The sequence below is a fragment of the Loxodonta africana genome, chromosome 19 (assembly GCF_030014295.1).
Source record: "Loxodonta africana isolate mLoxAfr1 chromosome 19, mLoxAfr1.hap2, whole genome shotgun sequence".
NCBI classification, from domain to species: Eukaryota; Metazoa; Chordata; class Mammalia; order Proboscidea; family Elephantidae; genus Loxodonta; species Loxodonta africana.
The window spans coordinates 21212838-21225358 of NC_087360.1; the positions used below are offsets into that span (position 1 = coordinate 21212838).

Consider the following 12521-nt stretch of genomic DNA (forward strand, 5'->3'; position numbering starts at 1 on the left):
CAGGCTGCACAAGTGCTGGGCTCCTGACGGGGCTGCAGAGGAGGCAGTGAAGTAACAACGGTGCCGAGAGCCAGCATTTACTGAGAGCTCCCATTGTGCCAGCAGGCACTGTTTTAGGTACGTCACATGTATAATCTCATTTAACCCACACACTTGGAGACAGGTGTCACGTGTCAGAGAAGGTGGCCGAGGCACAGAGAAGCTCAGTATTTCCTGAGGCCACACAGCCAGAGTTTGGCTCCACAGCTGCACTCTACCCACTAACTGCACAGACTCAGGGAGTCTCAAAGAGGAAGGCCTGGATTTCATGGTTGCAAAGTGAGGAGTCTGGGTGACAGAGGATAGAATGCCACCAAAAGGCTCGTCGTTCTCTTGCCTTCCCTCACCCCTCTCATCCATGATCTGACAAACTCTTGTGGTATCTTCCAGACATGAATAAATGCATCCCCATTCTCAAGGCATTGCCAGTTAAGGGCAAGAAACAGACAGCATGCCGGGAAAGACTGGTCAGAATTTACAAAAGTATAAAATACTCATGATCATAAAATGCCCCTTCCCTTTGGTTTCCTTTGGAAAACTAGCCAAGCGTCAAGCTAGATAAACCACAGTGCTGGGATACAGGGAACCCTGTAGAGCCATCAAAGGGAACGTTCACGGCAGGGTTGACACGCTGCAACGGTGTGCACAGTCTGAGCCCATGCAGAGGGGTGGGGTCTGAAAACATGTGCCATTAGGACACTCGGCTGTCGGCCCAGGGGTGGCTGAATATGCTTTCACTCCTTGCCCGTGTGTGCATTTATTTGTAGGACATACTGCTTTTGTAAGAAGAAAAGTTTATTTAAGAGACCAATTTCCCAACCTCTTATTTTCAAAGGAAGCTGAATACTGTTGTAATAGAAAGCGATAATAAGGCCCAGAAGAGTTACCTGTAGCCGTGATCCTTGTAGTCCTTAGTGGCTGAGTACACGACAGAGCTGGCCTTCACACTGATCTGCTGGAAGAGATTCCACACCTCCTGATAGATGTATTGCTGGAAAAAAATGAGGAAGACCATTACCATGCACCTCTAGGAACACCAAAAAAGCACCTCTTTCTTGATCAGTCAGACAGAAACCTCTGAGGGTCATGGGTTATCAGGGCCTAAAAGACCACTGAGGGTATCTATTTTCTAAAGCTTAAAGGAAGCCTCGAATAAAAAGCTAAAAGGAACATAGCTTCGATCCAGATCCTATTATATGTTATTAACAATGACAAAAAAATAGTTCAGCTCTTTTTTCCTCACAACTTAGGGAACCATTTACACTATTCTACTTCATTTAAGGAAACCCTGGTGGCGTAGTAGTTAAGTGCTATGGCTGCTAACCAAGAGGTCGGCAGTTCAAATCTGCCAGGCACTCCCTGGAAACCCTATAGGGCAGTTCTACTCTGTCCTATAGGGTCGCTATGAGTCAGAGTCGACTTGACAGCAGTGGGTGGGTATTCCGTTTAAAAACTCTCACTGCTCAGCATTAAAACAATTGTGAATACTTCACTCACTTGCAGGATAAAAGAAATCTGTATATCTACATGCTTTATAATCAAAGGTGTTTAACGAGGGGTGCAAAAGGTGAGCAAGTTTTAAGGCTCTGGTTTCGAGGCAAGGGGCTCCCTTACATTTCCGGTGATAACCAGGCAGCCCAGCTGGTCGATGATGAGCACGTCGAGAGGGGACGGGGGTTGGCAGAATTTCTGCTGCAGGATCTGCAGAATTGGCTCCATGACCTTGGGAGTGTCCCTCAGGGCCACCGCAATGTGTCCTAAGGCCCGGATCGTGTGGTCGGGAATCAGGTGAGCATCCCTATGGAGGGAGGAACAGAAACATCTAGGAACAGTCCTCCAGCATGCAATAGTGAATATCTCACTGTAAATCCCCAGGGAGCTACCAAACGATGGGAGCTGGGGCCTAGGCCTCAACTTCCCCAGTCTTGATGAGGCATTAATCTAAAAACGATAGCCAGAGGTCCTTAAGAACCAGAAGAAACAAAGCCCTGGGCACTAGGCTGGAAGACAGAGCTCTTTCTCTACCCCAACTGGTGGTCCAGGATATAGACTCCAAGTAGGTGTCACTTAAACCTGTGACAAACACCAATTCATGACTACCGTCTATGACAAGGAACGAGGCACTGCATGATCAGGACTGCTTTGGTGAACTACATCCTGCCAAAGATGCCAACTGTATCAAACCAGTCCAGAAAGACTGAGATCATCTGTATCTGACACTAAAAACGTGGTGGATGATAAGCTCCACTCTACACGCCAAACGCATCCTGTGGCAACCCTAGCCTCCCTTTCCTAGTCAGGCCAGATGCCACCTGTTCCACCCAGCTCTTTCTCTCTCATCCCCATTCACCCAGGGCCAGGCCAGCAGGTACCGGAGCCTCTCTCTCTCACCCCCATTCACCCAGGGCCAGGTCAGTAGGTGCCGATCCCTTCTCGCCCACATCCCCATTCATCCAGGGCCAGGTTAGCAATTACCCGTGCCTCTCTTTCTCATCCCTATTTGCTCAAGGCCAGATCAGAGAGCACTGGCCCCCTCTCTCTCATCCCGATTCTCCCAGGGCCAGGACAGCAGGTACTGGCACCCTCTCTCTCTCATCCCGATTCTCCCAGGGCCAGGTCAGTAGGTACTTGGCCTCTTCTCTGTGTCTTAGGCCCAATAATCCATTGGAATAACTCAAACTCCAGGGAAAGGGCTATCTTTAACCTAGCAGAATAAAAGATACAAACACATAGGGCGAGATCCAGGAGTCTCAGCACAGTGCGTCCATGTCTCCAGGAGATGTGCTTACCCTCCCGAGACCAGATGTTCAACCTCACCACCTGGGAAGCTCCACTGAGCCTCTGTCTGCAAGGCCTTTATCAGCCTCCTCACATGGCCATGATCAAAGATATCACGTCTCCTGAGGCTCAGCCAGCATGGGGCCACAGGTGGTCCTTCTTGGTTGGGTCAGCCCCACTCACTGACCTCAGGTGTGGTCCTGCTTGCAGGAACCAAGACCAAAGGGCAAGCTGTTTACTGCACCGGGTTTCCACACCTTGCAGGCATAAATAAGTGCAATGCCAGGTCCCCCCCAGTGCGTCCACACCGGCTGCAGTGAAGAGACATACTTGTCGCTTTCCTGAGAGATGTAGAGCCTGTTGGACAGACTGGCCAGGAAGGCCTCCACGATCACCGGGTCCACTGTCAGGCCGGCTTTTAGGCACCTGAGGACATCCACAAGGCATTAAACATCAAAACTGCCAGGTTTTTTTCCCCCTTCCCCAGTCTACAGTGTTTAAAGAACTGAACTAAATGTTTTCCAGAAATCTGAATGAAAAGTCATTACATTGAATGAATTCAAAGAACTGCTGCAGATGGTGCCCACTTGATAAATGCCTCAATTAGAAACAGGCAAGCAAAAAAAAACCCCAAAGCCATTGCTGTCAAGCCAATTATGACTCATGGTGACCCCCACGTATTACAGACTAGAACTGCTCCATAGGGTTTTCTTGGCCGTAATCTTAATGGAAGTAGATCACCAGGCCTTTTTCCCATGGTATCATTGGCTGGGTTTGAAACACCAACCTTTAGATTAGTAGCCAAGAGCAAACCATTTGCACCACCCAGGAACAGTCAACTGGAAACATGAGCTTCATTACTTTGCCCAGAACAGTTTCCTTTCAAATATCACACTCAGCCTGATTCCAATTTTAGACTTCCTGTACTGTTCCTGAAAAAAATTCACAGGGAAGGATTCAAAAGATGAATTGCCCCAAGACAACTGGGGGGATATTAAAATTATACATGGTTTTAACAGCATGGAGAAATGCTTGGATTATACAGAAAAGGGAAAATAAAAAAAAGCTCCTGAGTATATGGAATCTTACAAGGTATCTCACGTGCTGCATCTGTTTGGCTCCTGGGCCACAGAGCAGTCTGCAGAACTGGCTTGATTTGGTTGCTGAGAGCAAGGAGCCAGAATCCAAGACGGACAATTATATCTTGATGTGAATGAGAGGTCCCTGAGTTTAGAGAACAAAAGTTCACCTAACAGAGTCTGGGTGGCAAGGGTTACCGACTCATATAAAAGCTCTCATTTGTATTTTAAGAAAAAGAAATGGGAGTCCCCGGGTGGTGCAAATGGTTAACGCACTCACCTGGTTGGAGGTTTGAGTCCACTCAGAGGTACCTTGGAAGAAAGGCCTGGCAATCTACTTCCAAAAGATCAATTATTGAAAACCCAGTGGACAACATTTCTACTCTGACACACATGGGTTTGCTATGAGTCAGAGTCAACTCAATGCCAACGGGTATATTAAAAATTGCACAGAAAAAAGATAAAATGTAAAAAATGTTACTTTAAATGGTGGGCTGGTGTATAATTCTTTCCATTTTAGACATCACAAATTTTCTTTAACGTGTATTTTGAATTACATTTATGACCAGAAAAACGAAAGAAGCTTTTTTTTTTATTCAATTTACAACTAACAATTTTATTTGTATACTCTGACATGAACAGCTGAAAACTGAAACTCAAAAACAAAACTATTTTGAAAATATTAAATACAAAGTAGGGATAAATTTGACCAAAAAAACTGTGAGAAACTGCTGGGAGAGACAACCCTTCTTTGGCCTACAGAACTCCCATGCTCCTTGGTGGGCGTGTCAAGTTACTGAGGCTCTGACCTCTATTTTATTCAGGCCATTTCTCAGGGCTGGTAATCTTAAAAGATGAGATAATGTCTCCCCTGAGCTAAAGCACAAGCTTACGTATCGCCTGATACAAAAGCAATGGAGTCTCCAATCTCAGTGTTCCTCAGATGCAACACAAAAACTGTATGTGTAATTATCCATGTGGCCCACTGCACCGCTCTGACAGGAGATGGTGGCAAGCGAAAATCTCTGACAGGAGACGGTGGCAAGCGAAATAGACTGACAGTTATGTTACTTGTACCAACGTGAGTATTAGAAATTTAACTTTTGAGAGTATGTAATAATTCCTCTTTTTAGATCAAGAGTAGGTTTGGAATAATCAGAAACAAGCTTTAAAATATTATGTTGTTGCTGCTTACTGCCATTAAGTCAGCCCCCAACTCACGGTGACCCCACGCACACTGCAACAAAACGCTGCTGGTCCTATACCATCCCCATGATTGGCTGGGAAGTGGACTATGTTCCGGTGTGATCCATAGGGTTTTCACTGGCTGATTTTCGGATGTAGATCACCAGGCTTTTCTTTCTAGTCTATCTTAGTCTGGAAGCTCCGCTGAAGCTTGTTCAGCCTCACAGTAACACACAACTCTCCGGTGGTGGCTGCACTGCACACGAGGTGCACTGGTTGGGGATCCAACCCAGGTGTCTCGCCTGGAAGGCAAGGGTCTACCACTGAGCCATGACTGCCTCTTAAAACATGATACACATTTCTTATTTTACAACACGCCTCTGTCTGGAACGCGGTTTTCTTCCTTCCCAGGTAATGAGGCACAGGTCACTGTCACATAACCAGGCATACATACCTGCAGATGTTGTCGATGGCGATGTCTCGAAGCTGCTCGTACATGGAAGGCTGGCTCTTCTTTCCCGACATAACATTCAGGGTTGACTCGGAATGCTCATTGGTTACACTGATTTTTATATCATTGCCAGCAACTACATGTAAATTCAAATAGGCACCAGGTTAAGCCTGACACTTTCCACCCCCTTTTTCATCCTTCAAAAACCAAGAATATGCTCATCACTTCTATTTTAAGAAGCAATCACTCTGAAGAATCTGACCAAACGTTTCAGAGGCAAAAGACAGCCTGAGACCAATGGAAAGGACGAAATGAACATGCTCAAATCAAAAGGATGTTTAGGTGACAAAGTGACAAATGGGCACACGCATCCAGCCCTGATTCTGACTGAGACAGAAATAAGCTTGAGACACGGGCCTGTCCTCAAGGTTATACCCAGCTAACTATAGAGCGCTAACGTTTATGCAGCCAGTGAGGGTGAAGAAAGGCACGAGAGCAGGGGCTTCAAAGTCAGGGAGACCTTCACGCGCCACAGGGCCTGGGGCAAGTCTTTCAACTGCTTCGAGACTGGGTTTCCTCATCTGAAGGGCAAGGACGCACACCGTCCCAGAATGTGGTTAAGACGAGCAACACGATGTTAGAGGCTCAGGACCTAGCAGATGTCTAGTCACTGCGACCTGTCATTTGGCCACAGACTTGCTCTGAGCCTGTCTCTGGTCTCTAGAAGCATCACAATGCACTCTCACGTGGGCGGTGGGGCTGGATGAGACAGTGCAGCCAAGTTACCGGCCCAGCATCTGGGACACAAACTTAGGTGACCCCAGTGGGGGGAGGTACCAAAAGGAGAATGGGGTGGCAAAGGCCTCCAGTAGTTGCAGGAGTAAATGCCTAGGGAAGCAGACGGAGGAAAGACCTGGAGGCTGGGGATGGATAGGAGAAGGCGAGAGCCCAAGTGTGGGACAGAGCAGATGGCGCCACCCCAGCATATACAGTCACCATCCTCTGTTGGGCCCACACAAAGTCCCCTGGTCCTGTTCTCAGACCCTGGGGGGGCACATGAAAGATGGGTGCTTGAGATCAGATAAGACAAGGTCGTGCTAGTTACCTGTGTGGTACTGACTGTGGTACTTGTAGAGCTTCACCAGCACCGGGGATGGGATGACCAGAAAGTCTCGCAGAGACGGCGTCACTGAGTGCACCACCACAGGGAACCTCTCGCACAGGCGGCCCAAGCCCTGCAACACAGCGGCCACCAGTCACAGCCTAGGAGGAACTCCTTCCCAGCCAGTGTTGAGCAACACAGTGCTTGATTCTTCCCAGGCACCCAAGCTTCACCAAAAACCTTCAACGTCCAAGTTTCCAGGGGCCCTTTCCCCCAAGAGGCAAAAAAACAGGAAAGGGAGATGGTCTTAACTCCTGTCCACCTAAGGGGACTGTATACTATTAAAGTACACTCATTTCTTCTGGAAGCATATTAAGGGAAAAAAGGCATAAAATGGTATTTTTAAACAATGGCAGGTGTGTAGTCACTGGGATCTGCAACAAGGGAAGAGTCTCGGCAGAGTGAGCTAAGTTCTGCGGATATCAGGAAACTTCTGACCATGTGGTCCTAATAGCACCTGTCTACAGCCCTCTACTTGCTGGCTCGGGGAAGGAGGAACTGGTGGCTCTCACTGAGGCAGGCTGCACCTGGACCCCATGTGCAGAGATCCCTGGTGCTGCTGGCCCAGCCCACACTCAGGGCTGACCCACAACCAACTGCTCAGACCACTGAGTCTCTGCTACCGGTGTGATAGGTTCCCCAGCCACAGCCTGAGCAATTGGACAAGAACACCCGTCTGGTGATATATGTGCAGGTGGGACTGACCTGCAAACAGCAGATCAGCAATGGCAAGTGAGCAATGATGACTTTGCTGGAGGTCTTGGACTGCAGCTTCTCCGACAGCTTGATACAGAGATTTTCTGCACCTTAATGCAAAATCAGAGGAGGGTACAGATGATTAACAAGGTTCGAGATTGACAAAATACTTCCAGCTAACCAGCTAGTGCAGTGGAGTTGACTCCAAATCATGACAACCTTGTGTGTCAAAGAACTGTTCTCCATAGGGTTTTCAGTGGCTGCTTTTCAGAAGTAGATCACTAGGCCTTTCTTCCAAGGCACCTCGGGGTGGACTCAAACCTTGAACCTTTCAGTTAGCAGCTGAGCATGTTAACTGTCTGGACCACCCAGGGACTCCCACAGAATTCATACTCACCAATTAATCATATAATTCAAATAAACTTCAGAGATACTTTTAGCAGGGTTCACTAATACTGGGAGGGGACACCAGAAAGTGTCTAGAGGCAGGTGGCCTTAACTTGAATTTCACCTTGTGAAAACACTTTCCCACTCTCTCCTCTGCTTGCCTGCAGCCTCCGCACCCCCCAGTCCTCTGTGCTCGGCAGCCATTTCTGCTGCCTTTGCTGATGTTTTACATTCTACAACTTGCCATAGGGAGTCCTTGGGTAGTACAAACGGTTAACTTGTTCAGCTGCTAAACAAAAGGTCCAACCAGAGGCACCTTGGAAGAAAGGCCTGGTAACCTACTTGCAAAAAATCAGCCACCGAAAACCTATGGAGCACAGTTCTACTCTGACACGCATGGGGTCACCATGAGTTGGCATCAACTCAATGGCAGCTGGTTTTTTACTCACCCTAGATAAGTTTGATCCTCCAGCACTGAGCTCCTACTTCTCCACAGAAAAGCTTAAAGAACCAGCAGAAATAGTGGGAAGAACCCAGAGGCCCTGTGGCCTTGAGTTTATCACTGACTCCCCAGGCCTGGTTTCCTCAGCTGCAGGACAGGGCACTAGATCTGCATCCTCCCAGTAGACAGGGCTTGACTGCTCTGGTTGGTATCAGAGCTGGGCATTCTAAAAGTCATTTGCGGGAACCTGTGGTCAGAACAGCTCTGGGGCACCCGCTCACACGGAGCGGCCTGGCTGTCTGCACTGCCGGCCACTGGGCTCACCCTGCTCGTCCTTCACAGCCCACACCATGAGGTCCACGCAGGCAGCATTGGCCTGGCAGCGCAGCTTGAGCGGGCTGAGCTCGCTGTGGATCCGGTCAGCATCATGCAGAATCTTCTGGAGCTCCCCCTGGCTCGTGTTGAACTGCTCCAGCACAAAATCATGGATCTCCTTCACAAAGGAGGTTGGGAGGTCTGCAGAGAAGAGAGCAGGCATCACAGCCAGAAATAGCACTGCAGCAAAATACGGGCAGTGGCGGTGCGTGTCTAAGGTCTTTCTACTCTCAAACCAAAGCCCAAGACAGAGGTGTCTGCTGCTGGCTGCGGTGGTTCCAGAACATCCGCAGGGAAGACTGTGGAGAGACTGTGTGTAGTTGTCCTCTACACACATACCAACTAGCAGGCAGAGGAGATGATAATTTCCCAGGGACATGAGAACCGTGCTTTGTTTCAAGCAGTCAATAAGCTAAAACCTGAATTTACGAAACACATAAATTGGCATGTATTATCACTGACAGTAGGAAACGCTTCAGTGATGTTAAACAAATAGATTATCAGTTATCAGAGCAGGGCAAAAACTGGCTACAGCCAGAACAAGAGGATTCCCTGGCCCCAAGGCTGGACCTCTAGAGCACCCACTGTTGGTAGCCATTTCACACTGTCATCCTTGGGGCCTAGAAGATTCAGAAGAACCATAGAGATGGACCCAAGTCACAACAGCCAAGAAAGCCAGGAACCCCTCAATGTCCCTCCTAACTGAGCCCAAACCCTCTGTCACCCTAACCAGACCCTGCTTCCCAGGAGCTCTCTGAATCCAATTAGGAAACGGTTAGGTAAATCATGGTACCTGTACAGACGGAATGCTACGTGGTCATCAAAACTTACACTAATGACGAACATTTAATAACATAAGGGAAAAGCGCAGGAAGAATGTCAACAAAAAAAATGTATAAAACAGAGACTGGAAGGAAACACATGAATTTTGGGGTGTGCACTAAACTATTCAGATGTCATCTCTGAGTTATAAGATCCTCAGTGCGTTTTCTTCTTTTTACAATTTCTAAAGTAGACATGTAAAACTATAAACTATACGCATGATTAAAACAATGTAACAAGTACTTACGCTATAGAAAAACACCTTAGGAAAACCTGCCCCCTGCCCCGAGGTGCCACCATGATTATATTGAGGTTGCAGGATCAGAACAGATTTTTTTCTTATTTACTTTCTTTCCAAAATTTCAGTAACATGAATAAATCTCTCAGATGTGTTTTTTAACTGGCTCCAGCAAAAAGGCACAGACCTGCAGCAGGGGGCCTCAGGACCCAGCCTCCCTGCATTCACTCATGCGTGGCACTCGAACACATGTGGCTCTGCCTTGCGTGTGCAAACAGTCCTCACCCTTCATGTAGTACAGAGTGTCCCGCAGCATCTTGAACACGGCCACGTAGAGCGGGTCACTGAAGGTGGAGTAGTAGAGGTCTGCACTGGGGCTGGCCTGCAGGAAACAAGACACACTGATCACAGGGCAGAAACCCACCGCAGCCCCCCTCCTCTCACACTGAGGTGCCATCAGGCAGGGCTGGCTTTGTGATTTGGTATTACAAGTGGGGGGGTATTTATCATGACTCATCACTTGGAACACTTTTAATCATGCTCTTCACCCTCTTGGCATCAGGCCAAAGGTAGCAGGAGACTCATGTAGTTGGAAGACACCCATAGGGAGCAGCCATCTGCACCTTGACGAAGAGGCGCCTTCTTTTCCTGAGAGACTGCCATCTGTGGCCTGAGGGGGATACTGAAAGCGGAGGAAGAGGCAGGAGCCCAGGAAACAGAGCAGTGGGCTCCACCCTGCCCACGGACACTACAGCCAAGTCACCTTCACACTCATCTGATATGCCATATCTAGAACTCACTTTTAAGTATCCTCTTAGCAACCTAGTCTAATATGCATCACTATTTTTCTTCTGCGGAACAAATGCACAGGAGTCCTCGTGAGTTGAATAAGACACAGTCCTTAATTTCAATACATTCTCCAGTTCAGCAGTATGGAAAGTTGTGCTTTATTCTAATTCTTGACATGTATTAGAACTGACACATGTAAAAGGTTCTGCAAACACAGAGAAGGAGATGTGGAGGTAAGTGTGGGGAGGGGCACCAGGCTGGGGCAGACAGGGGGGCCGGGCATGGGGAACCACTGGGTCTAAGTGGGCACTGGTCAGAGCCGCAGCTACGGAGGGCCTCCGACAGGCGCCGCTCCAAGCGCTTCACAGACCTCATCTCTCGGTCCTCACGGCAACCCTGAGAGGCGGGGACCATGCAGAGATGAAGAAACAGAGACTTCAAGAGGGCAAAGCTGCACAGGGACTTGACCGCAGAGCCCACAAGTCGGCGAAGGACTGGCAAGCAAGGAAGGGGATGGGAGGACCACCTGAGGAACTGTTAAGCCCGAGCACTACGGAGCCAAACTGCCTGAGGCCGCATCCACGTCTCATCACTCACTAATATGTAACTAAGGTTCCTTAACCCTGTAAGCCTCCGCTGCCCCTACTGATTAAAGGAGCAGGGGCATGAAGTCCTATCACAGTGTCCAACACACAGGAAGCATGCAGTAACTGCTAGTGACTATTATGTTGCAGTATAGCCCTTGGGTGGAGCAAAGAGTTAACGTGCTTGACTGCTCCCTGAAAGGTTGATGGCTCATCTCCACCCAGAGGTGATCAGGAAGAAAGGCCTAGCAGTCTACTTCCAAAAAATCAGCCGCTGAGCACAGTTCAACTCTGACACACGAGTCGCTGTGAGTTATAGCTGGCTCAACAGTGACTGGTTTTTTCATCATATTGTGAGGTTAACTCTAGGTCAGGAATTTCAAGCATTTTTTTGGTAGCTACAGCACCATTTCTTCAAGTGGAAGTTTATGCTACAGTCCAAATTATAAAACAAAAAACCTGAAACTGCTCTGATTCAATGGGAAGTGGGGGTCCCAGAGTCCCAACATTCCTGCCCTTCACCTTGAGTCCCTAAGACAAGCCCTAAAGGGGAACCCCCGCTCCCCCGCCACTGCGGCCTCCACTTTTCCCTCGGAACTCGGACTAACGCCCTTCTTTACAGATGGCACAGGCCTGACAAATCTCCAATCACCCTGACTGTCCAGCCCGGCCCAGCCAGTCCTGGTCCTCTGGTTAGCCCTGGTCACACGTGACAGCACATTGACAACAGAAACCAAGAGGCTCCAAGGCCAGAAGGCGGGGCATAGGGGGAGCACTAAAGCCAGGTAGAGGGACAGAACAGCCACCTGCAAAAGGGTTGAAGGCAAGGCAGGTAAGTGCTAGACTGCAACTGGGGGAGTTTGAGAGCTGTGACTTCAGCCAAGAACCAATCTGTAACAAACCATGCCTGCCAGACACATCCGATATCTGCCTATGGCTCACCAACAGCTAGTGCAGAGAAGCGAAAGACGCAGCTCTCCAGCTCAGAAAGGTCCCCAGAGGCTCCCTCCCCACTGTGCCCCTAGGCCCCCATGCAGGGGAGAGGAAGAACACCGTGCTTCATCAAGGAAATAGGGATCCAGCGCACAACTTGGCAAACAGCGCTTTCTCTGGGTCCCAACACCAAAAGGAGGACCAACCCAGAGGTTCCCTGAGACTTCTAGACCTCCCCAGACAAAAAGTTCACGATGTTATACATAATGCTATAGTTCTTGGTTCCAAATACACAAAAGACCAAAAGTTCCCTAGGTCTCGCCTCTCCCACTAAAGGGCCATGGCTCACATGTGCCTGGGAAGCAGAGCTCTGAGTCTGGAGAAGCAATTTTGGAAGCATCGAAGCAGCATGGAAGAAAAAAGAACATGGACGTGGAATTAGGTGGGCCAGGCCCCCCTACCCCACTCCAGGGCACCATGTACCTCCATCTTCCGTCTGTAAAATGGACACACTGACCATCTTTCCACGGCATGGCCTGGCATGGCCTGACACAGCCTGGC

At 48.8% G+C, this 12521-nt stretch overlaps 1 protein-coding gene across 6 annotated transcripts in view; it reads right to left on the reverse strand.

Moving 5' to 3' along the window:
• PI4KA (phosphatidylinositol 4-kinase alpha) overlaps positions 1-12521 on the reverse strand; it is a 155415-nt gene that overhangs the window by 83861 nt on the left and 59033 nt on the right. For all 6 annotated transcript variants that reach the window (XR_010318596.1, XM_064272361.1, XM_003419301.4 and 3 more), the window contains 8 exons: positions 9940-10036; positions 8544-8735; positions 7400-7500; positions 6638-6767; positions 5536-5668; positions 3148-3243; positions 1654-1837; positions 927-1030 (listed from right to left, as the gene is read on the reverse strand). Coding sequence is in view for 5 of the 6 variants with exons in the window: in XM_064272361.1 (XP_064128431.1) it covers positions 927-1030; positions 1654-1837; positions 3148-3243; positions 5536-5668; positions 6638-6767; positions 7400-7500; positions 8544-8735; positions 9940-10036 (1037 nt within the window). In the remaining variant the exon portion in view is untranslated. The remainder of the gene's footprint in view (positions 1-926; positions 1031-1653; positions 1838-3147; positions 3244-5535; positions 5669-6637; positions 6768-7399; positions 7501-8543; positions 8736-9939; positions 10037-12521) is intronic.